Source organism: Somniosus microcephalus, chromosome 4 (assembly GCF_052327205.1).
Source record: "Somniosus microcephalus isolate GS21.2 chromosome 4, FLI_Smic_1.0, whole genome shotgun sequence".
NCBI classification, from domain to species: Eukaryota; Metazoa; Chordata; class Chondrichthyes; order Squaliformes; family Somniosidae; genus Somniosus; species Somniosus microcephalus.
The window spans coordinates 314148288-314172832 of NC_140990.1; the positions used below are offsets into that span (position 1 = coordinate 314148288).

At 51.0% G+C, this 24545-nt stretch overlaps 2 protein-coding genes across 7 annotated transcripts in view; one reads left to right on the plus strand and one right to left on the minus strand.

Annotated features, from left to right (window-relative positions):
- Positions 1 to 7311, plus strand: part of znf142 (zinc finger protein 142) — a 37847-nt gene extending 30536 nt beyond the window's left edge. For both annotated transcript variants that reach the window (XM_085986753.1, XM_085986754.1), the window contains exon 9: positions 315 to 7311. In XM_085986753.1, coding sequence (XP_085842879.1) covers positions 315 to 817 — 503 coding nt within the window. In that variant the 3' untranslated portion in view covers positions 818 to 7311. The remainder of the gene's footprint in view (positions 1 to 314) is intronic.
- A 1854-nt stretch (positions 7312 to 9165) lies between these two features.
- LOC147120616 (obscurin-like protein 1) overlaps positions 9166 to 24545 on the minus strand; it is a 159840-nt gene continuing 144460 nt past the window's right edge. For all 5 annotated transcript variants that reach the window (XM_085986751.1, XM_085986749.1, XM_085986752.1 and 2 more), the window contains 4 exons: positions 22884 to 22988; positions 21344 to 21610; positions 20200 to 20469; positions 9166 to 11228 (listed from right to left, as the gene is read on the minus strand). In XM_085986751.1, the coding sequence (XP_085842877.1) occupies positions 11221 to 11228; positions 20200 to 20469; positions 21344 to 21610; positions 22884 to 22988 (650 nt within the window). In that variant the 3' untranslated portion in view covers positions 9166 to 11220. The remainder of the gene's footprint in view (positions 11229 to 20199; positions 20470 to 21343; positions 21611 to 22883; positions 22989 to 24545) is intronic.

Sequence of the window (24545 nt, forward strand, 5' to 3'; positions counted from 1 at the left end):
TGTCTAGTCAATTGTTTGCAAGGGTAACTGGGTTAGTGCATCTAGTTAAGTGTGGGGGTACAGGTAACCAGGTTAGCATGTCTTGTTAATCGTGTTGGCTTTGTTAACTGCGTTAGTGCCTCTAGTTAAGTGTGGGGGAGGTGGAGGTAGCCTGGTTAGGGTGTCTAGTTAATAGTATTAGCCGAGGTAACTGGGTCAGTGCCTCTAGTTAAGTGTGTGCGATGGAGGTAGCCTGGTTAGGGTGTCTGGTTAATGGTGTTGTGCTGGGTAACTGCCTCGGTGTGCCCTGTTAACCGCGGTGTTCCTGTTCACAGGCGCCAAGCCCTACCAGTGCGACGAATGCGATTACTGCACCAACCGCGCGGATGCACTGCGGACCCACAAGGAGACGCGGCACAAGGAAGCTCGGAGCTTCATCTGCGAGCAGTGCGGGAAGGGCTTCAAGACCCGCTTCCTCCTGAAGACCCACCTGAAGAAACACAGCGAGGAGAAGCCGTACGTGTGCAGCGTGTGCCGCCGGGGTTTCCGCTGGCAGGCGGGCCTGCGCCACCACTACCTCACCCACACCAACGAGCACCCCTTCTTCTGCCGCCACTGCAGCTACAAGGCCAAGCAGAAGTTCCAGGTGGTCAAGCACATCCAGCGGCACCACCCGCTGAAAGCCTCGGCCGACCCCAGCGAGGGGGTGGGCAAGGTGCCGGTCAGCCATGCCCTGGGCCCGGGCGATGGCAAAGCCGGGGAGCCGCAGCCGGCCCGGCCCCACAGCTCCGCCGGTGCCGACGGCAAGCCGCTCCTCAGCCTGGCTGCCAGCTCGTGAGTGAGGGAAGAAGGGGAAAAGCCTTTGCCTTCGGGAGGCGAGCGATGACTACGAGTGTGGCTGGCCTGCACCGCCTGGGGTCTCCGTGTGTAGTTTGGAGGGTGTTGCATTAACTGGAGACGTGTGTTTGAGCTCGCGTGTGCGCACACATGGCCTGACTTGCATTAATGCAGAGAACGAGGACCTTCCTGCACTGTTTCAAACCCAAAAATAATGGACCAAGGATTCTCCGTGTAAAAAATATTATTGACCGGCTGTCGCCTTGGGAGATTCTAAACCTTGCTGTGTCGGGGGTATAAACCCTGCCACTGCCGTTTCTTACGAAAAGGGCGCACTGATCTGCGGGGAGCACCCGAATTGGGGAGGCGCAACCTCTTGCCCCCAGTCACGACACTCGGGCAGAACGAGAGGCGCGCCGGTTCTTGCCGCACTGCCGTGATCTAAGCAGAACGCGGAGGGAAGGACACAGGCTTCCCAGAGAGAGAGAAGTGTAATGGTGCGTCGCCAAGGGACACAATAATCGACCTCTCTGGCCACGTTTATTTCCGGCTGCGCCGCAGTTGCAAAGCCTCCGCTGAAAGACCCTATTGCTTAAGTAAAAGTGGAACAATAAGATTTCGCATTGTCAACCCGTCAGTATAATCGAACGATTGGCGTTAGCATTTCCACAAGACTTGACGCTGAAGGCAGGCAGTATTTGGACACTGGGGGTTGAATGCACGGAAAGTCGAAAACCCCCCCCTTCGGAATGGACTTGCTGCACCAAGGGATTTTCGCCGTCCGATTTTTGACAGCAAGTATTCCCCCCCCCACCCCTTTTATTTATCACCATGCAAATGTTCTATTAAAGCAACCGCCAGAACAGCCTAGAAAACTCAAACAGGGCCAAGATGTAGCACTGAGTATTAGTTGCATGCAGTACTGTGTTTGCTTCGGGTACCGAGGGACAGAGAGGGGCAAGGCTTCAGTTTTGTTTCGACGCCATTGCTGTCATGTCTGCCGGCTTTTTCGTCTCTCAACTGTTAATACTCCCCTTATTTCCGCTCGCAGTATTGTCAGAGGACCTTTTGAATGGTTTCTTGAGGGTCTGAGGAAAGGAGGGAGCGTTCTGAGTAACCGAACCGCCTGGAGTTTGTCCTTAATATTACATAGAACGTACAGCGCTGAAACAGGCCATTCGGCCCGACATGTCCGTGCCAGTGCTTATGCTCCACACGAGCCTCCTCCCACCCCTCTTCATCTCATCCCATCAGCATATCCTTCTATACCAAGACTTTATTTTATTTTTTTGCCACAGCTCTCTTTTCCCCATCTCTCCTGAAGGTGCTGAACCTGTCATAAGAACATAAGAAATAGGAGCAGGAGTCGGCCATATGGCCCCTCGAGCCTGCTCCACCATTCAATAAGATCATGGCTGATCATCGACCTCAACTCCACTTTCCCGCCCGATCTCCATATCCCTTGGTATCCAAAAATCTATCGATCTCAGCCTTGAATAGACGCGAAGACTGAGCCTCCACAGCCCTCTGGGGCAGAGAATGCCAAAGATTCACCACCCTCCGAGTGAAGAAATTTCTCCTCATCTCAGTCCTAAATGGCCGACCTCTTATTCTGAGACTGTGACCCCTGGTTCTAGACTCCCTGCATCTACCCTGTCGAGCCCTGTAAGAATTTTATGTTTCAATGAGATCACCTCTCATTCTTCTAAACTCTCGGGAATATAGGCCTAGTCTACCATATATTAATATAGGCCTAGGAACAAGAAGAATGTACCCTGGCTGATCTGTTTATCGGCCCGTTCCAACCCCTTCCTTAGCCCCAGGGGCAAGTGGGACCAATTGCAGCGTCCCAACTGCTTCCCGGACTGACCAACCAGCTCAGCACAGGCTGGCGATTGAAGCTGGGGCCCCCTTCCTCTGGCTCACTACCGAAGCAGCTCATTCATTGCCTTAGGCAGCTGAGCCCATGAGGAGTCCCCGTGTCGAGCGATCCTCTTCACATCGCCCATTGCTCCGCGGAGGCCATCCTCCGCCTGCTCTCACAATCCGGACGGAGAGAGTCCACCCACGCTGGACATCTGAGATAAATTCCCAGCAGGCCATCCAGCACATGGAAAGACCGCCTCTAGAATGATACAGCGCAGGAGGAGGCCATTCGGCCCATTGTACTTGTGCCGGCTCTTTGAAAAAGCTGTCCAATTAGTCCCACTCCCTGCTCTTTCCCCATAGCCCTGTGAATTTTTTTCCCCCTTAAAGTATTTATCCAATTCCCCTTTTGAAAGTTACTATTGAATCTGCTTCCACCGCCCTTTCAGGCAGCGCGTTCCAGATCACAACACAGAACAGTCTAAAGATAAGGGGTAAGCCATTTAGGACAGAGATGAGGAGGAATTTCTTCACCCAGGGAGTGGTGAACCTGTGGAATTCTCTTCCACAGAAGGCAGTAGAGGCCAATTCATTAAATATATTCAAGAAGGAGTTGGATATATTTCTTAAGGCTAAAGGGATCAAGGGATATGGGGAGAAAGCAGGGACCGGGTACTGAATTTGGATGATCAGCCATGATCGCATTGAATGGCGGAGCAGGCTCGAGGGGCCGAATGGCCTACTCCTGCTCCTATCTTCTATGTTTCTATGTAACTCGCTGTGTTTATAAAAAAAAAAAAAAAAAAAAAAAAAAAAAAAATTCTTTTCATCTCCCCCCTGGCTTTTTTGCCAATTATCTTCAATCTGTGTCCTCTGGTTACCGACCCTCCTGCCAGTGGAAACAGTTTCTCCTTATTTACTCCATCAAAACCCCTTATGATTTTGAATGCCTTTAATTAAATCTCCCCTTAACCTTCTCTATTCTAAGGAGAATAACCCAGCTTCTCCAGTCTCCACATAACTGTGAGAAACATGTTGACCTATGATCCGCCAACCTGCCTTCTCTTCCAGTTTTTATTATGGGGACAGAGGGAGCTGTTTCCTTGTGGGGGCTGTAGCCCAACACTCCCCGCCGCCGCCCCCCCCCCCCCCCCCCCCCCCCAACCGTCTCCTTCACTGGCACTGGACCAAGGGGGGAGTGCAGGCACCTAAGCCCCTCAGCGGGAGGACTGACCAAGGAGCAGCCGCTCGGGGGCCCTAGTCACTCTCGGATGTCTCACCTGCAGGTACAGAGCCTAGCTCACCCTGCTCCCTGGGGCAGGAGATCGAGGGAAGCCTGAAAGGGGGTAAGACTAATAGATCAGGGGGGGAAAACTGCCCTTTTCTAGAACAGCGGGGGAGGGGGGGGGAAGTGATGTAAGAATTAGACATCACTGGGACCTGGGGTCAGAACATAGAAACATAGAAGATAGGAGCAGGAGTAGGCCATTCAGCCCCTCGAGCCTGCTCCGCCATTTAATGAGATCATGGCTGATCATCCAAATTCAGTACCCTGTCCCTGCTTTCTCCCCATACCCCTTGATCCCTTTAGCCTTAAGAAATATATCCAACTCCTTCTTGAATATATTTAATGAATTGGCCTCTACTGCCTTCTGTGGCAGAGAATTCCACAGGTTCACCACTCTCTGGGTGAAGAAATTCCTCCTCATCTCAGTCCTAAATGGCCTACCCCTTATCCTTAGACTGTGACCCCTGGTTCTGGACTCCCTGAAGAGATCGCAAAGTCTCTGAAGAATGGATTCAGTCAAGAATATTTGTTTGTGGACTTCTCCTCAGAGAGCTGGGATGAGAGCCTCTCCCGTCTGCTGGCTGTAAGAAAGAAAGACTCCCATTTACACAGCGCCTTTCGTCACCTCCGGACGTCCCAAAGTGCTTTACAGCCAATGAAGTACTTTTTGAGGTGTAGTCGCTGTTGTAATGTAGGAAAGGTGGCAGCCAATTTGCGCACAGCAAGCTCCCACAAATAGTAATGAGATAATAAACAGATAATCTGTTTTATTAGTGATGTTGGTTGAGGGATAAATATTGGTCCAGGACAGCGGGGAGAACTCCCCTGCATTTCTTCGAAATAGTGCCCGTGGGATCTTTTACCTCCACCTGAGAGCAGACGGGGCCTCGGTTTAACGTCTCATCTGAAAGACGGCACCTCCAACGGTGTAGCATTCCCTCAGTACTGCACTGGGAGTGTCAGCCTGGATTATGGGCCTCGAGTCTCTGGAGTGGGGACTTGAACCCACAGCCAACTTGGAGGCGAGAGCCCTAGCAGACTGAGTTGTGCGCACTGGCAACACACAACTGCCTGTTATTCAGCTTAATTTGTCCTGGATTCGCAGCCTCACTCTGAGGCCTCAGTGTTGGTGTCTCTCTCCCGAAGGGGGGCTGACTGGACTGAGTTTACCGAACTCTACTTGGCATCCATTGCCTTCGAGTGGCCCATTACTCGTGCGCGAGCCTCGCCAGCACGGGTCAAGGGTCACCATGGGCAAGTCCTCGCCTGGCCTCCACACCTGTGTAGGTGGCCCTTCCCATTGGATGCACCCAGCGATAGCAGCAAACACTCTCATAGAAACATAGAAGATAGGAGCAGGAGTAGGCCATTCGGCCCCTCGAGCCTGTTCCGCCATTTAATGAGAGCATAGCTGATCATCCAAATTCAGTACCCTGTCCCTGCTTTCTCCCCATATCCCTTGATCTCTTTAGCCTTAAGAAATATATCTTGGGCTAGGTGGAGAACTAAACCCCCTCTACTCCTCCCCCCAACAAGCATGCCTCAGTCCCAACCTCGAGTACGCCTCCTGCTGCACCAGTCCGACATGTATTTTCACGTCTCACACCAGCCCGGTAGGACCTGGAGTGGGGACCGCCCAGAGTTCGTTGCAATTGGTCTGGGCCGGATTCACGAGCAGGTTGTGGAGTTGAATGGCTGAGGGTCCAAAACGCTGCTCCGCTCACGATCCCCGCATGTTGATGCTGTTCAGAATTTAATAGCAGTCTCCGCAATAGCTCCGGGGGTTTAATCCTCCTGGACTGGCTCCTGTCTGCTGACGCTTACCCCGTAGACACACCCTGAGCAACAACCACTTGGTTGAGGTGCCACCGGTGGCCTCTCACCCTGGACCCGTACCCCGCCCCCCCCCCTCACCCTGGAGCCCCGGGAAGTACATAACCAGAGAGTCTGAACCCTGCGGAGACGGTCCCGGGAGAATTATCCTCCAGTACAGGTCAGCGCTTGCAGGAAAGGAGGTAAAGAGCAAGGAGGAAGGCGGCAAAGAATTTTAAATTTTGTTAATTAACATTCCGAAAGAAATTCACAGAACCAAGAGAGCACAGGAAGAGGAAGCCTGAAGTTCAGAGCATCTACTACAGGGAGCAGCATTAGATATTTTTCTTAAGGCTAAAGGGATATGGGGAGAAAGCAGGGACAGGGTACTGAATTTGGATGATCAGCCATGATCTCATTAAATGGCAGAGCAGGCTCGAGGGGCCGAATGGCCTACTCCTGCTCCTATCTTCTATGTTTCTATGTACCTGCAGGATACCGAGATGCGAATGAGTCATGATGATATTTGCATTATAAAGTCTTATCACATCAAAATAACCAGAACTGCTTCATTCAGCGTATTGTGGAGTGCACCAAGAATCGACGTGTGGGCCATTTTACACACAGCACTATGAGGCGATGGACCAGTTAATTATTTTGTGTGTGGCGGCATTGGCTGAAGGAAGAGCGTTGGTGGAGGACGCGGGGGGGGGGAGATTGGGGGAGCTGGACTTACAGGAGCCGAGCAGCCTCCTCCAGTACGATAGCAAAATACTGCAGATGCTGGAAATCCGAAATAACAACAGAAAATGCTGGAAAAACTCAGCAGGCCAGGCAACATCCGTGGAGAGAAAATAGAGTCAACATTTCGGGTCAAACCCTTTGTCAAGACTGAAAAAGCACAGGAAATGAAACAGATTATAAGGCCAGTTTGGAGGCTGGGAGAGAACAAAAGAGAAGTGAAGAGACATTAAGAGGCATTCAAGACGAGATGGTGATGGAACTAGTGGAGACAAAAGACGGCTCTAGATTAGGTGTGAAATGCGCTGGCAGAATGAGACAGCTGCCATGTGGGAGAGCCTCCAGTGCTGTGATCTCTACAGTTCCAGGATACATGGAGAATTCTGCAATCCGTCAGAGCAGCCTTGGCCACCCCGCCTCTTTCCCCACACCAGGGGTCTGTCTGCTGATCAGACCACTGCCTCCGAAGGGGACTGGAGAAAACTGAGGTAAGGGGCCAGAGCGGAAAAGCAAGACGAGGTGCTGAGCACTGAAGCAGAGCAGGTACTGTGACAATACTGCACATCCGCAAACGCCTGGAAAGTATTTAATGCGGAGAAGGAGATTCCTCACAGATCACACACTCCTGATTAGAATATTAATATATTACTCAGTATCCATGTGCTAATCAAATGTATATGTTCAGCTTGCCTGTACAGAACCGAAAGACTTAAAAAAAAAGCTTTTTTTTTTCTAAATGTGATCCTGAATTCCATTAAAAACAAGAAGGAAATGATGGACTCCTGGGAGCCAAGGTTTAAGCCAATGATTTGCAGCAAGCAAGAGGAGGGTAGCTTGTTTTGAGTTTAATTCAGTCTGAGGCTGCCTGCCAATAAAACAAGAACGTGCATTTTTACAGTGCCTTTCACGGCATCGGGATGTCCCAAAACACTTTACAGCCAATGAAGTACTTTTTTTGAAGTGTAGCTACTGTTGTAATGGAGGCAACGCGGCAGTCAGTTCGTGCACAGCAAGCGGTGTGATAATGACCAGATAATCCGTTTTTAGTGATGTTGGTTGAGGGATAAATATTGGACACTGGGAACTCCCCTGCTCTTCAAAATAGTGGCCGTGGGATCTTTTACTGCCACTTGAGAGGGCACAGACGGGGCCTCGGTTGAACATCTCTACTGAAGATGGCACCTCTGACAGTGTAGCACTCCCTCAGCACTGGCACTGGAGTCGCAGCCTGGATTTTGTGTTCAGATATCTGGAGTGGGACTTGAACCCATGACCTTTTGACCTCAAGGCGAACGTTGTCTAATTGCCCTCGAGAAGTTTTACTTTAAAATGGGGAGGGGTGTGAGCGGGGGCTTGACGTTACAACACATTGCCCAGTGGGCTGCTGAGCCGTGAGGACTGCGAGGCCCTCGGGCGGCGGCTGAGTTAGTCGACGTGCCGCGATTCAGGTTGCCACTGTTGATCCTGGCGCTCCCAGGGGGAGGTGAGAATGAGGGATGTGGTGGCAGGGGGGGGTTTCCTGGATCTGATCACTAGCGGTGACCTCTGCTGGGAAAGTGCGTGAGGGGTGAGGGCAGAATCAAGCTCGACTATGACACCTCTTGCCGCCAAATGGCCCGGCGACGCCACACCACCACCTCAGCTTGCACACGATGCATAGCCATGGCCAACGGGGGTGGCCCTGTGGCTGCAGCTGTAGCCCAGGAAGATTCACTGCTGTTAGCAGACAAAAGGTAAAGGTGGGGGACGATACTGGCTGGAGAGACTGGGCCAAAACTCATTTCAGTGAGGGCCCAGTGGAGGGGTAAGTGTCTCATCCCCGTTTGGATGGGACTACCTCCGGGGTTATGGTTCTGGAGGGGCCAGCGCCTTCTCCCCCGCACCCGCCCTCCCAATACATTTCCCTTGTTGAAATCTATTGCTGGCGAGCAGCGGGTAGGTGCCAGCACTGAATGGGCCGCACTATGATTTAAAAGGACAGTCCGTTGAGATGCCCTCGTTCCGCCGGAAACCTGTGGGTATCACCATGGACACGGAGACCTGCAGCAGTTGAGGAACGAGGAAAGATCTTCCAGGGTAAGCCACGGCGCTCTCCCCGTTTTCAAGAGAATCATTCCCACAAGTGTTCACCGCGTTGGTGCATTTCTGTGATGGAGGATGGGTGTGTTCACAAGAACTTGCATTTACATAGCGCCTTTCACATACCTAATATGTCCCAAGGTGCTTCACAGGATCGTAATCAGACAAACTTTGACAATGAACCACACAAGGGGAGACGTGAGGACAGAAAGAAGTAGGTTTTAAGGAGCGTCTTAAAGGATTAGGGAGGGAATTCTGGAGCTTGGAGCCTAGGCAGCTGAAGGCACGGCCGCCAGTGGTGGAGTGAAAAATATCGGGAATGCGCAAGAATTGTAGGAGCGCAGATAGCTCGGAGGGTTGTAGGACTGGAGGATTACCGCAATAGGGAGGGGCGAAGCCATGGATGCAGTTTGAAAACAAGGATGTGAACTTTGGAGGCCTTGCTGGACCGGGAGCCAATGTAGGTCAGCGAGCACAGGTTATGCACGATGAGCTAGTGAACAAAGCTCCTCAGTGCCGCAGTACAGGCCTGAAGGCGGAAATAAAACAAGACACGCAAGAACTGCCATCTGGTGCAACTTTTTATTACAGGAGGTAATAACATCATAAAACAATCGTGTCGCTGACTGCAAACGAGCAGTGGGAAGGCTCAAGCACAACAGCCACAGCAAACACCAATCAATTCACACTGACTACTAGGTGGCGCATCACTAGGACCCCGTTGAAGTGTAATGGGGGGGGGTGAGATCTTCATACAGGGGCCCGATATTTCTCTTTATATATGGGTGTGCGCCACTGCCAGGGAGCCTCGCCAGAAGCTGTGTGCGTCGGGAGATCACGGGCGCCATTGGTGCAGAAATAAATGTCCCAAGGGGCCTCAGACAGAAAGATGGGCGCCTAGACGAAGAGATTAGGAGGGGGCGACCAAAAGCTTGGTCGGTGAGGTGGGTTTGAAGGAGAAGAGGGGGGAGGGAATTAACAGCCAGATTCCCAGGCGGCTGAAGGCACGGTCACCAAGGGTGAGGAGTGAAGGGAGGCCGGGGTGCACAGGAGGGCCCCGAGTCTGGAAGGGAGAGTTGTTGATGACAACACTGGGGGGGGGGGGCCGGTGCAAGGGAACAACATTAAATTACACCCTGGGGGAATTCAACAGGAGAGGCTGGCGTGAGACTTAAATGCTTCACAGAAGGAGCTCAAGATCCTGGGAACTGCTTGATAACTTTATACAATTGGGGTTACGGGTGAACGGGACCTGGTGCGAGTTAGGACATGGGCAGCAGAGTTTTGGATGAGCTGAAGTTTATGGAGGGTGCAAGTTGGGAGGCCGGCCAGGAGTGCATTGGAATAGTCGAGTCTGCAGGTAATAAAGGCATGGATGAGGGTTTCAGCAATAGATGAGCTGAGATGGGCGATGACTGGAGACTGCCACAGATAGGGAAGGAGAAGGACTGGAGCCCAGTCTCCGAAGAGTGGAAGGAGAGACACAGACATTGGGTCAGTGGAGGTCCCAGAGCCAGTCCGCGGAGCAGATTTGCCAACTCTGACAAGGGTCTTGCACGCTGAGTGTTGGCAGTGGTTGGTGAGGACAAAGGTGAGTGAGACTTAATAGTGGATAGGACTGCAGGGATCTACCCTGAAGGCACCGGCTCAAGCTGGGGTGTGGTTTCACAGATGCCCAAATGGCTAAACAGTGCTTATGTTGCTAGGCTATTCGCACTTGGGTGCATCCCTGCCAAGCTTTCCCCGGTTACACGTGCACTTCCCAGCAAGGAATCGCAAGACGGTGATCAGAAGCAGGGACCTTGGCTGTTTCTACATCTCTCCACCCCCATTAACCCAGGGATACTGAAGCCAATTGTTTCCCTCCCCACCACCACCACCCCAGTTGAGATCACGAGGGCGTGAGGGGCAAAGGGGAGGCCGGGATCGAATCGGGGACCTTTCTCATTTGAACGGCTCAGTACAGCACTGGGTGGTGCCGTTACCCAATAAAGCCAAGGGTTGCCAACCCTGGTCGTCCATATTCCAGGAGGTTTCATCACATGACATCTCAAGCCGCCAACCGACCCTCCTACACATTCTCGCCATCGGTCGCCCGACACGTTAACCCTCATGGCGGCGCCGCCCGTCCCGTGGCCAATTGGAAAGCGAACAGACTGTCACCCGATTGGATGATTCTTGGCTGTCAATCAAAGCGCCTTTTCCTCCCCATCTCCAATATATTTATATTAACTAATGAACAAAAGTGTTCAAAGAAAATGAAAACAACACTCCATTTTTTTTTTCAACGGCCCCTATGATGTTTCTCCCAGGTTTCGCTGGCAGCAGTGTCCTGGAGATGAATTCCCGGAGACTCCACGACAATCCAGGAAGGTTGGCAACCCCTTAACTGCACCGGCTGGGTTTATTCTGTCTCAGCGAGTGGAGTCAGGCGACCTGTCCGTGCGTTGCTGCCTGTTCCCAGGGAAGGGTAACGGTGAGCCAAGCGGTCCCTAACATCGCGCGGCAAGGCAGAACTGTCCCCAGGGTCCAGTGACGAGCTGTCGCAGGAGCGTGTGCGTGTGTGTGTGTGTGTTTGATTCCCGGGCGAACGGCAAGCTTGTTCCAAACTGCTGCTTCTAATCGGCTGATGAGACAAAACGAAGAAAGAAATCAAAAAACGGGTTCGCCAAGGTAGATGTAGAGAAGATGTTTCCACTTGTGGAGGGAGACCAGAACTAGGGGCCATCGATATATGATCGTTTCTAAAAAAAATCCAACAGGGAATTCAGGAGAAATTCTTTACCCAGAGAGTGGTGAGAATGTGGAACTCGCTACCACAGGGAGTGGTTGAGGTGAATAGCGTAGATGCACTTAAGGGGAAGCGAGGTAAGAGTAGGACTTGCATTTACAGAGTGTCTTTCATGACCTCAGGACGTCTCAAACCGCTTTACAGCCAAGGAAGTATTTTTGTTTTGAAGTGCAGTCATTGTTGTAAAGTAGGAAACGCAACAGCCAATTTGTGCACAGCAAGTTCCCACAAACAGCAATGTAATAATAACCAGATAATCTGTTTTTAGTGATGTTGATTGAGGGATAAATATTGGCCCCAGGACACCGGGGATAACTCCCCCTGCTCTTCGAAATAGTGCCGTGGGAACCTTTACATCCACCTGAGAGAGCAGACAGAGCCTCCGAAAGACAGCACCTCTGACTGAGCAGCACTCTATATATTTTGATATATATAAATGACCTTGATATTGGAATACAGAGTAGAATTTCTAAATTTGTCGATGACACCAAACTTGGGGGTGTGGCAAACAGTGATGATGATACCAATCGACTGCAACAGAACATAGGAAGGCTAGCAGAATGGGCAGACAAGTGGCAGATGGAATTTAATACAGAGAAGTGTGAGGTGATGCATTTTAGCAGAAGGAACAGGGAGAGGCAATATACACTTAATGGCACAGTTTTAAAGAGTGTGCAGGGACAGAGGGACCTGGGAGTTAATGTGCATAGGTCCCTGAGGTGGTGGGACATATTGAGAGAGTGGTTAACAAAGCATATGGGATCTTGGGCTTCATAAATAGAGGTATGGAGTACAAAAGTAGAGAAGTTATGCTGAATCTTTATAAAGCGCTGGTTAGGCCACAACTGGAGTATTGCGTCCTGTTCTGGTCACCACACTTTAGGAAGGATGTGAAGACCCTTGAGAAGGTACAGAGGAGATTTACCAGAATGGTTCCAGGGATGGGGGATCTTAGCTACAAGGACAGGTTGGAGAAGCTGGATTTGTTTTCATTAGAGCAAAAGAGGTTGAGGGGTGATTTGATAGAGGTGTACAAGATTATGATGGGTTTGGATAGACTAGACGATGGTTGATGGTACAAGGACTAGGGGACACAGATTTAAGGTTTTGGGCAAGATACAGGGGGGATGTGAAGAAAAACTTTTTTATGCAGCGAGTGGTGAGGACCTGGAACTCGCTGCTGACGGAAGTGGTGGAAGCGGAGACACTCAATGTTTTCAAGGGGAGACTGGATAGGCACTTGAGGGAAATAAACTTGCAGGGCTACGGGGATAGAGCGGGGGAATGGGACTGACTGGATTGCTCTACGGAGAGCCGGCACGGACACAATGGGCCGAATGGCCTCCTTCTGTGTCGTTATGACTCATACCCTCAGTACTGCCCTGGAGTGTCAGCCTAGATTTTTGTGCTCAAGTCGCTGGGAGTGGGACTCTGAACTCAGAGGCGAGAGTGCTACCCACTGAGCCATGGCTGACATGAGGGAGATGTAAGTACATGAGAGAGAAAGGAATAGAAGGATATGCTGATGGGGTGAGATTAAGTAGGGTGGGAGGAGGATCATATGGAGTGTAAGCACTGGCACGGACCAGTTGGGCCGAATGGGCGGTTTCTGTGCTGTTTCCAGCATTTTCTGTTGTTATTTCGGATTTCCAACATCTGCAGTATTTTGCTATCGACTCGATGTAAATGTGTATGTTAATTTGTAGAGAAAGCGAATTGGGGAGGAAGAGATTTTCAGGTTGCGCTATTAACCGACAGCAACAGAAAAGTTGTACCTCAGAACATAGCCCCTTCACTCCTCACTGTTATAGGGGGAGAGGGGCATTGGGGCCTCATTGTAGAGAGGGGGAGAGGGGCATTGGGGCCTCACTGTAGACAGGGGGAGAGGGGCTTTGGGCCTCACTGTAGACAGGGGGAGAGGAGCATTGAGGCCTCACTGTAGACAGGGGGAGAGGGGCATTGGGTCATCACTGTGATAGACAGGGGGAGAGGGGTATTCGGACCTCACTGTAGACAGGGAGAGGGGCATTGAGGCCTCACTGTAGACGGGGAGAGGGGCATTGAGGCCTCACTGTAGACAGGGGAGAGGGGCATTGAGGCCTCACTGTAGACGGGGAGAGGGGCATTGGGGCCTCACTGTAGAGAGGGGGAGAGGGGCATTGAGGCCTCACTGTAGACAGGGGGAGAGGGGCATTGGGGCCTCACTGTAGACAGGGGGAGAGGGGCATTGGGGCCTCACTGTAGACAGGGGGAGAGGGGCATTGGGGCTTCACTGTAGACAGGGGGAGAGGGGCATTGGGGCCTCACTGTAGACAGGGGGAGAGGGGCTTTGGGGCCTCACTGTAGACAGGGGGAGAGGGGCATTGAGGCCTCACTGTAGACAGGGGGAGAGGGGCATTGGGTCATCACTGTGATAGGGGGAGAGGGGTATTCGGACCTCACTGTAGACAGGGAGAGGGGCATTGAGGCCTCACTGTAGACAGGGGGAGAGGAGCATTGGGGCCTCACTGTAGACAGTGGGAGAGGGGTATTGGGGCCTTACTGTAGACAGGGGAGAGGGGCATTGGGGCCTCACTGTAGACAAGGGGTGAGGGGCATTGGGGCCTCACTATAGACAGGGGTGAGGGGCATTGGGTCGTCACTGTAGATAGTGGGAGAGGGGCATCGGGGCCACACTGTAGACAGGGTGAGAGGGGCATTGGGGCCTCACTGTAGACAGGGGAGAGGGGCATTGGGGCCTCACTGTAGACAGGAGGAGAGGGGCATTGGGGCCTCACTGTAGAGAGGGGGAGGGGGGCACTGAGGCCTCACTGTAGACATGGGGAGAGGGGCATTGAGGCTTCACTGTAGACAGGGGGAGAAGGGCATTGGGGCCTCGCTGTAGACAGGGGGAGAGGGACATTGGGGCCTCACTGTAGACAGGGGGAGAGAGTCATTGAGGCCTCACTGTAGACAGGGGGAGAGGGGCATTGGGGCCACACTTTTATAGACAGGGGGAGAGGAGCATTGGGGCCACACTGTAGACAGAGGGAGATGGGCATTGGGGCCTCACTGTAGACAGGGGGAGAGGGGCATTGGGGCCTCACTGTGATAGACAGGAGGAGAGGGGCATTGGGGCCTCACTGTGATAGACAGGAGGAGAGGGGCATTGGAGCCTCACTGTAGACAGGGGGAGAGGGGCATTGAGGCCTCACTGTGATAGACAGGGGGAGAGGGGCATTGAGGCCTCACTGTAAACAAGGGGAGAGGGGCATTGGGGCCTCGCTGTAGACAGGGGGAGAGGGGCATTGAGGCCTCACTGTGATAGACAGGAGGAGAGGGGCATTGGGGCCTCACTGTAGACAGGGGGAGAGGGGCATTGGGGCCTCACTGTAGACAGGGGGAGAGGGGAATTGGGGCCTCACTGTAGACAGGGGAGAGGGGCATTCGGGCCTCACTGTTGAGGTGGGAAGGCTGTGCTATAAAACACTGTCAAGCAGCGCTGGGAATACACGGTGAACACCAACCGGAGCAGCCTCAGGCCTATTTATTGGCCCGTGGATTGTGGCGGGCTTTGAGTGAATGAGGCCATTGATCAGCTTGAGCCTGAGCACTAGAAGCACACCACTGGCATCTGGTGGCTGCACCTGGGCATTGCAGTACCTCCCAAACCAAGTTGCTGTAATGATGGGGATTTTAACGCATGCTAAAGCTAATTTAATTATCTGAATTGATCCTTAATTATATATCTCTAACACTGCATGGTATACCTCAGTCCCTTTCTCGCAGGGAGATATCTGTACACTGACTGGTGTCTCTCAGTCCCACTCTCTCAGGGAGATATCTGTACACTGACTGGTGTCTCTCAGTCCTGCTCTCTCAGGGAGATATCAGTCCACTGACTGGTGTCTCTCAGTCCCTCTCTCTCAGGGAGATATCTGTACACTGACTGGTGTCTCTCAGTCCCGCTCTCTCAGGGAGATATCTGTACACTGACTGGTGTCCCTCAGTCGCGCTCTCTCAGGGAGATATCTGCACACTGAGTGGTGTCTCTCAGTCGCTCTCTCGGAGATATCTGTACACTGACTGGTGTCTCTCAGTCCCTCTCTCTCAGGGAGATATCTGTACACTGACTGGTGTGTCTCAGTCCCTCTCTCTCAGGGAGATATCTGTACACTGACTGGTGTCTCTCAGTCCCTCTCTCTCAGGGAGATATCTGTACACTGAGTGGTGTCTCTCAGTCGCTCTCTCTCGGAGATATCTGTACACTGACTGGTATCTCTCAGTCTCCTCTCTCAGGGAGATATCTGTATATTAGAATCATATAATCATAGAATGGTTACCGCACAGAAAGAGGCCATTCGGCCCGTCATGCCCATGCCAGCTCTCTGCAAGAGCAATTTAGCTAGTCCCACTCCCCCGCCCTTTCCCTGTAGCCCTGGAATTTTTTTTCCTTCAGGTACTTATCCAATTCCCTTTTGAAAGCCACGATTGAATCTGCCTCCACCACCCTTTCAGGCCGTGCATTCCAGATCCTAACCACTCGCTGCGTAAAAAAGTTTTTCCTCATGTCACCTTTGGTTCTTCTGCCAATCACCTTAAATCTGTGCCCTCTGGTTCTCGACCCTTCCGCCAATGGGAACAGTCTCTCTCTATTTGCTCTGTCTCGACCCCTCATGATTTTGAACACCTCTATCAAATCGCAACCTTCTCTGCTCCAAGGAGAACAACCCCAGCTTCTCCAGTCTATCCATGTAACTGAAGTTCCTCATCCCTGGAACCATTCTCGTAAATCTTTTCTGCACCCTCTGTAAGGCCTTCACATCCTTCCTAAAGTGCGGCACCCAGAATTGAACACAATACTCCAGTTTGAGGCCAGACCAGTGTTTTATGAAAGTTCATCATAACTTCCTTGCTTTTGTACTCTGCCTCTATTTATGAAGCCCAAGATCCCATATGCTTTTTTAAACACTTTCTCAACCTGCCCTGCCACCTTCAATGATTTGTGCACATATACCCCCAGGTCTCTCTGTTCCTGCACCCCCTTCAGGATTGTACCCTTTAGTTTATATGTCCTCTCCTCATTCTTCCGACCAAAATGTATCACTTCGCACTTTTCTGTGTTAAATTTCATCTGCCACGTGTCCGCCCATTCCACCAGCCTGTCTATGTCTTCCTGAAGTCTATCACTATCCTCCTCACTGTTCACTATACTTCCAAGTTTTGTCTCATCTGTAAATTTTGAAATTGTGCCCTGTACACCCAAGTCATTAATATATATCAAGAAAAGCAGTGGTCCTAATACCGACCCCTGGGGAATACCACAGTATACCTTCCTCCAGTTCAAAAAACAACCGTTCACCACTACTCTCTGTTTCCTGTCACTTAGCCAATTCCGTATTCATGCTGCCACTGTCCCTTTTATTCCATGGGCTTCAACTTTGCTGGTAAGCCTATTATGTGGTACTTTATCAAACGCCTTTTGGAAGTCCAGGTACACCACATCAACCACATTGCCCTTATCAACTCTCTTTGTTACCTAATCAAAAAACTCGATAAGGTTAGTTAAACACGATCTGCCTTTAACAAATCTGTGCTGGCTTTCCTTAATTAATCCATACTTATCCAAGTGACTCTTAACTTTGTCCCTGATTATCGTTTCTAAAAGCTTCCCCACTACTGAGGTTAAACTGACTGGCCTGTAGTTGCTGGGTTTATACTTGCACCCTTTTTTGAACAAGGAAGTAACGTTTACAATTCTCCAGTCCTCTGGCACCACCCCCGCCTAAGGCGGATTGGAAGATTATGGCCAGTACCTCCGCAATTTCCTCCTTATCTTCCCTCACCATCCTAGGATGCATCCCATCCGCTTCTGGTGACTTGCTAACTAAGTACAGCCAGCCTTTCTAGTACCTCCTCTTTATCAATTTTTATCTCATCCAGCATCTCCACTACCTCCTCTTTCACTGTGACTTTGGCAGCATCTTCTTCCTTGGCGAAGACAGGTGCAAAGTACTCATTTAGTACCTCAGCCATACCCTCTGCCTCCATGTATAGGTCTCCTTTTTGATCATTAATCGGCCCCACCCCTCTTATTACCCGTTTATTATTTATATGCCTACAGAAGATTTTTGAATTGCATTTTATGTTGGCTGCCAATCTATTCTCATACCCTCTCTTTGCCCCTCTTATTTTCTTTTCCACTTCCCCTCTGAACTTTCTATATTCAGCCTGTTTCTCACTTGTATTCTCAACCTGACATCTGTCATACGCACTCTTTTTCTGCTTCATCTTACTCTCTATCTCTTTAGTTGCCCTACCTTTCCCCCTTGTGGGAATGTACCTTGACTGTACCCGAACCATCTCCTCTTTAAAGGCAGCCCATTGTTCAATTACAGTTTTGCCTGCCAATCTTTGATTCCAATTTACCCGGGCCAGATCCATTTTCAACCCACTGAAATTTGCCTTCCTCCAATTAAGTATTTTTACTCTAGATTGCTCCATCCTTTTCCATAGCTAATCTAAACCTTATGATACTATGATCACTGTTCCCTAAATGTTCCCCTACTGACACTTGCTCCACTTGACCCACCTCATTCCCCAGAACCAGATCCAGCAATGCCTCCTTCCTCATTGGGCCGGAAACATACTGATCAAGAAAGTCTTCCTGAGCACATTTCAGAAATTCTTCCCCCTCTCTGCCCTTTACACTATTACTATCCCAGTCTATATTAGGATAGTTGAAGACTGGTGTCCCTCAGTCCCTCTCTCTCAGGGAGATATCTGTACACTAACTGGTGTCCCTCAGTCCTTCTCCCTCGGGGAGATATCTGTACACTGACTGGTGTCTCTCAGTCCCTCTCCCTCAGGGAGATATCTGTACACTATTCAATTCAATTCAATTCAATTCAAATCGCTTTATTGGCATGACAAGTTACATCTTATGTTGCCAAAGCATCGGAAAACATTCATGTTTGTTCACAAAAATACAGATCTATCCATACAGTGTATAGACAGATATATCCCTGAGTGTATAAATATACATTCATATAATTTATATATACTCTTTTCTTATATTTAGTGGTTGTCCCTCTGTTTATGGCAAGCTGTAACATAGTGTGCCGCTAGTGTTACACAATTTCTCTCTTCCCCTAGTAGGTATGGGAGTTTTTGGTCGTCAATCAAATTTCTGAATTCCGGACATATTTTTGTGAATTTTGGGTAGAAATTCTCCCTTATGCCCTGATATTTTCTACAAGTTGTGAGGAAGTGCATCTCTGTCTCCACCACTCCCTGACTGCAGTGAGAGCATATCCTGTCCTCTCTTGGTAGCCGGGTCTGTCTGTGTCTACCTTTTTCGATCGCCAGGCTATGTTCACTAAGTCTGTACATTGTCAAAGTTTTTCTCAGTTTGCTATCCTTTACCATGGTCAGGTAATCAGCCATGTTGTATTGTCTGTTTAGGGCCAAGTAGCAATTGAGTTTGCTTTGGGTTTTTGTTGTTTCTGCCCAATATGACAGACATTTTTCCTTTTGCTTAGCGACGATTGTGTTGGGTCGAATTCTTTGTGTTACGCTGTCACTGTCCTGGGGCTGGTTATTGTTAGTAGTTACTTCACTGAGTCCCAGGACTAGTTGACTGAGGGTATTCTTGTGTCTCTCAGTCCCCTCTCCCTCAGGGAGATATCTGTACACTGACTGGTGTCTCTTAGTCCCCTCTTCCTCAGGGAGATATCTGTACACTAACTGGTGTCTCTCAGTCCCCTCTCCCTCAGGGAGATATCTGTACTCTGACTGGTGTCTCTCAGTCCCCCCTCCCTCATGGAGATATCTGTACACTGACTAGTGTCTCTCAGTCCCCTCTCTCTCAGGGAGATATCTGTACACTGACTGGTGTCTCTCAGTCCCTCTCTCTCAGGGAGATATCTGTACACTGACTGGTGTCTCTCAGTCCCTCTCTCTCAGGGAGATATCTGTACACTGACTGGTGTCTCTCAGTCCCTCTCTCAGGGAGATATCTGTACACTGACTGGTGTCTCTGAGTCCCCCCTCCCTCAGGGAGCTATCTGTACACTGACTGGTGTCTCTCAGTCCCCTCTCCCTCAGGGAGATATCTGTACACTGACTGGTGTCTCTCAGTCCCCTCTCTCAGGGAGATATCTGTACACTGACTGGTGTCTCTCAGTCTCTCTCCCTCAGGGAGATATCTGTACACTAACTGGTGTTTCTCAGTCCCCTCTCCCTCAGGGAGATATCTGTACACTGATTGGTGTCTCTCAGTCCTTCTCCCTCAGGGAGATATCTGTACACTGACTGGTGTCTCTCAGTCCCTCTCTCTCTCAGGGAGATATCTGTACAGTGACTGCTGTCTCTCAGTCCCTCTCTCTCAGGGAGATATCTGTACAGTGACTGGTGTCTCTCAGTCCCTCTCTCTCAGGGAGATATCTGTACTCTGACTGATGTCTCTCAGTCCCCCCTCCCTCAGGGAGGTATCTGTACACTGACTGGTGTCTCTCAGTCCCTCTCTCTCAGGGAGATATCTGTACACTAACTGTTGCCCCGATTTTAAATACTTCACCGTGTCTTCAGCTGCTGAGGCCCTAAGCTCTGGAATTCCCTCCCTAAATCTCTCCGCCTCTCTTTAAATCCTACTTCTTTGACCAAGCTTTTGGTCACCTGTCCTAATGTGGCTCGGTGTCAAATTTTGTTTGATAATGTTCCTGTGAAGCGCCTTGGGCCGTTTTGCTATGTTATCGGCGCTGAACTAACACAAGTTATGGTTGATCTACCGATTACACCGCGCTAAATCCTTCTGTTGAAGTTTTACCTTTGACGGTGAGCTGTGCGCTGGAGCGCGCCTTCCCCGTGGTGAACTTCACCACCCCGCTCATGCCGGGGGACGTTTTGCTCAGGATGAGCCGCTGGACGGTGCCCTTGTTTTCCACACGGACCCCGTTTCCGTTCTGAAGGGCCTGCCCATTGAGGCTCCACTGTGGGGGTCTGATCACCGGCACCGACACCTCGCACTCCAGCTGGGCCTCCCCCGGAGCCGTCACCTCCACATCCACCAGTTCCCTCACCATCAGAATGGCTTGTTCTGGAACAAAGTCAATTGGGAAAACACCTCATTCCAATGGGACTCGCGGTTTCTCTCTTTTGTTCTCTCTTTCTGTTCCTTTTTTTCCCCCTCTTTCTCTGTTTCTTTCCTCTTTTCTTTCTCTCGCGTGCTGTCTCTCTTTCCCTTTCTCCCTCTCTCGCTTGCACTCTCTCTTCGTACCTGAGGAACACAGGAACAGGAGGAGGCCATTCAGCCCCTCCAGCCTGTTCCGCCATTCAATCAGATCACGGCTGATCTGTATCCTAACTCCATTTACCTGCCTTGGTTCCGAAACCATTAATACCCTTACCCAACAAAAATCTACCGATTACAGTTTTGACATTTCCAATTGACCCCCCCTCAGCCTCAACAGCTTTTTGGGGAGAGTTTCCAGATTTCCACTCCCCTTTGTGTGAAGAAGTGCTTCCTGACATCATCCCTGAACGGCCTGGCTCTAATTTTAAGGTTATGCCCCCTTGTTCTGGACTCCCCCCACCAGAGGAAATAGTTTCTCTCTCTCCACCCTATCGAAAAATTTAATCATCTTAAACACCTCAATTAGATCCCCCCCCTTAATCTTCTATACTCAAGGGAATACAAGCCTAGTCTATGCAATCAGCGCTCATAATTTGACCCTTTAAGCCCCAGACGAGCCGGCACAGGCACGATGGGCTGAATGGCCTCTTTCCGTACTGTAAGCTTCTATGAGTCTGTGTATCACCCCCGAATGGCCTGGTTCCGATTTGACAGTTATAGAAAGATACAGCGCAGAAGGAGGCCATACGGCCCACCATGCCTGTGCCCCCTTCAGTAGCCACACCGGGGTTGGGCCTGCAGCCACCGAGGCCGCTGGAGTGCGGATTGCCCAAGGTACCTTCCACCAGGACCTTGGCGGATGAGCAGTCATCGAAGGCGTCGCAGGTGTAGGTGTCCTCATCCTCGAAGCTGACGTCGTGAATGATCAGCTGGCGGTAGCAGTCGTCGCTGCAGATCTCGTACTTGCCCACGGAATGGAGCTCCTCGCTGCCCCGGTACCAACGCACCCTGGCGCGCGGCTTGGAGACCTTACACTCCAGGATGACCTTGTGCTTCTCCAGCGCCGTCTTGTCCCGCAGCGGCTTGACAATCTTGATCGGGAGCTCTGAGGGGAAGAGACGGAGAGAGAGCGATGTCAGAGGAATGCGTCACCTCCCCAAGAGATTCCACCCCCCCCCGCCCCTTCGTATCTCGAGTCGCACCCAAGGGATTCCCTCCTTGCCAATGGTCCCGTTCATTTTTTATGGGTGCGTGGCCCATTCAAAATAACACGCGTGCGCAGTTTTTCCCATTGAAAAGCTGGCGAGCTGGCTGCACGTGAGGTCCAGAGAGCTGCGCGGCCATGCAGCTCAAAGGGAACATTGCCCCTTGCCCCTTCTCAGCTTGTGTCGCATCCAAGAGATTCCCCCACTGCCCCTTCTCAGCTTGTGTCGCATTCAAGAGATTCCCCCACTGCCCCATCTCAGCTTGTGTCGCATTCAAGAGATTCCCCCACTGCCCCATCTCAGCTTGTGTCACACCCAAGAGATTCCCCCACTGCCCCATCTCAGCTTGTGTCACACCCAAGAGATTCCCCCACTGCCCCATCTCAGCTTGTGTCACACCCAAGAGATTCCCCCACTGCCCCTTCTCGGCTTGTGTCGCATCCAAGAGATTCCCCCACTGCCCCTTCTCGGCTTGCGTCGCACCCAAGAGATTCCCCCACTGCCCCATCTTGGCTTGCGTCGCACCCAAGAGATTCCCCCACTGCCCCATCTCGGCTTGCGTCGTACCCAAGAGATTCCCGCGTCACTCATGGTTTAGGCTTAAGGGAGGGGGAACAGCCACTTGCATGGCCCTCCCCCCACCCAATTAAAGATTTGCATTTATATAGCACCGTTCAGGACATCCCAAAGCGCCTGAAGTCAATGAAGTACTTTTTGAAGTGCAGTCACTGTTGTAATGTAGGAAACACGGCAGCCAATTTGCACACAGCAAGATCCCACAAACAGCAATGAGATAATGTCCAGATAATCTGTTTTTACGATGGTGGTTGAGGGATAAATATTGGCCAGGACACCGGAGAAAAATCCCCTGCTCTTCTTCCAAATAGTGCCGTGGGATTTTTAACGTCCACCTGAGAGGGCAGACGGGGTTTAACGGCATCTCCGACAGTGCAGCACTCCCTCAGTACTGCACTGGGAGTGTCAGCCTAGATTATGGGCTCAAGTCTCTGGAGTGGGACTTGAACCAACAACCTTCTGACTCAGAGGCGAGAGTGCTACCCATTGAGACAGAAAGTCGTGGGTTCAAGTCCCACTCCAGTGCACACTTAGAGGAGAGGATCCCATTGTTGAATGTAAAAGGAAATGGGACTGAGGAATAAGTGGCAGACTTACCGTTAACATCTAGACGAGCCACAGACTCGACGTTCTTGGCTGTAAATTGGATCTCCCCTGCATCCTCCGCCCTCACGTTGCATATCAGCAGGAAATGCTTGGTCCCTGGGCAAACGGGATGGAAAACAAGTTGACTTTCCATCGTGTGGAAAATTGTTCCCATCGTCTCAAGGTGCTGAATCGCCCTGGTCCAGGTAATCATTGCACACAGGGGAAGCCAGAGAACGAGGGTCAGGCAAGTCATTGGAGTGCATCACTGCCTAGTCCAATTCTGTTCTCAGCTACACTCACACAAGCACACACAAACAAGTGCACATGTGCACACACGTACAGCATGGGTTAGCTACAGAGTAAAACTCCCTCTACACTGTCCCATCAAACACTCCCAGGGCAGGTACAGCACGGGTTAGATACAGGGTAAAGCTCCCTCTACACTGTCCCATCAAACACTCCCAGGGCAGATACAGCACGGGTTATGTTGTGTATGTACCTTTAAGAGAATAACTGGTCTCAGACTGCAGTACCGGCAGTGACCACCCCTGTATAAAAGGCGCTAGTGAGCCTCTGTTGTTTTAGTTTTCACTATTGACTTCCACCAGTAAAGACGTGTTTTGTTTAACTCTGCTGTCCGTGTCTCAATCATTCACGGACATAATACTGGCGACGAGCAGATACGAACCTACCTACAGTCTGCACCACCTCCTGGGATCCATTCCTACAGCGAAGTGAGCAGAGGTCGAGGCCAGAAAGAAAAGAAAGTAAGAGGCAGTAGAAACGGGCGTCGACCGTGGGCATCCGCCCTGTGTTGCAGAGTTGAAGATTGCTGGAGAAGCTGTCGGATGCGGGGCCTGGTTCCTGTCGACGGTGCTTCAGCTAATCGGGCTGGTGGCAGGTAGTGCACTGATCTTTCCTGGGCTGTGGCGGTCGCGAACTCGAGTGGGTGGTTTGCAACGGGGCCGAGCAGCGTTGTCGGGAAGAAGAGAGAGGGTGGAGCACACAGGGCGCGGCCGGTGCTACGAAGCCGGGCTGCGTATAGACCCGCGAAGAGGGAGGCAAGAGTCCCACAGGGTTGTTCCATGACGGGAAAATAATTTAAAAAAAAATATTAAACGCGCAAGAAACCGCGAGGAGCTGCAGGTTGCAACGGGAACCGCGGAAAGCAGCGCTAACAACAGCAGGGAAGAAGGCAAAGCGCGGGAGGCGCCATTTTGTTAAATCGGGGAAGAAGGCAAAGCGCGGGAGGCGCCATTTTAGATTTGCAAGATGCCGAAGACTGGCTGTATCACTGCTTTTGATAATACAATAGAGGACTGGACCACGTATGTGGAAAGAGTCGAGGTATATTTCGAGGCAAACGAAATAGCGGAGGAGAAAATGGCATCGATATTGTTAAACTTAATGGGCGCTAGAACGTACGGCCTATTGCGGGACCTGATTACTCCAGCCAAACCGAAGGCGAAGAGTTTTAATGAAATTGTTGCTGTCCTACAGGAACACCTAAACCCTGCACCGCTGTTGATAGCAGAAAGATTTAAATTTCACAGGAGAACTCAGCACAAAGATGAGAGCAATGCTGAGTATCTTATGGAACTACGCAAGCTATCAAAGCACTGCCAGTTTGGAGCAGGACTGGCAGATACCCTACGGGACAAATTTGTCTGT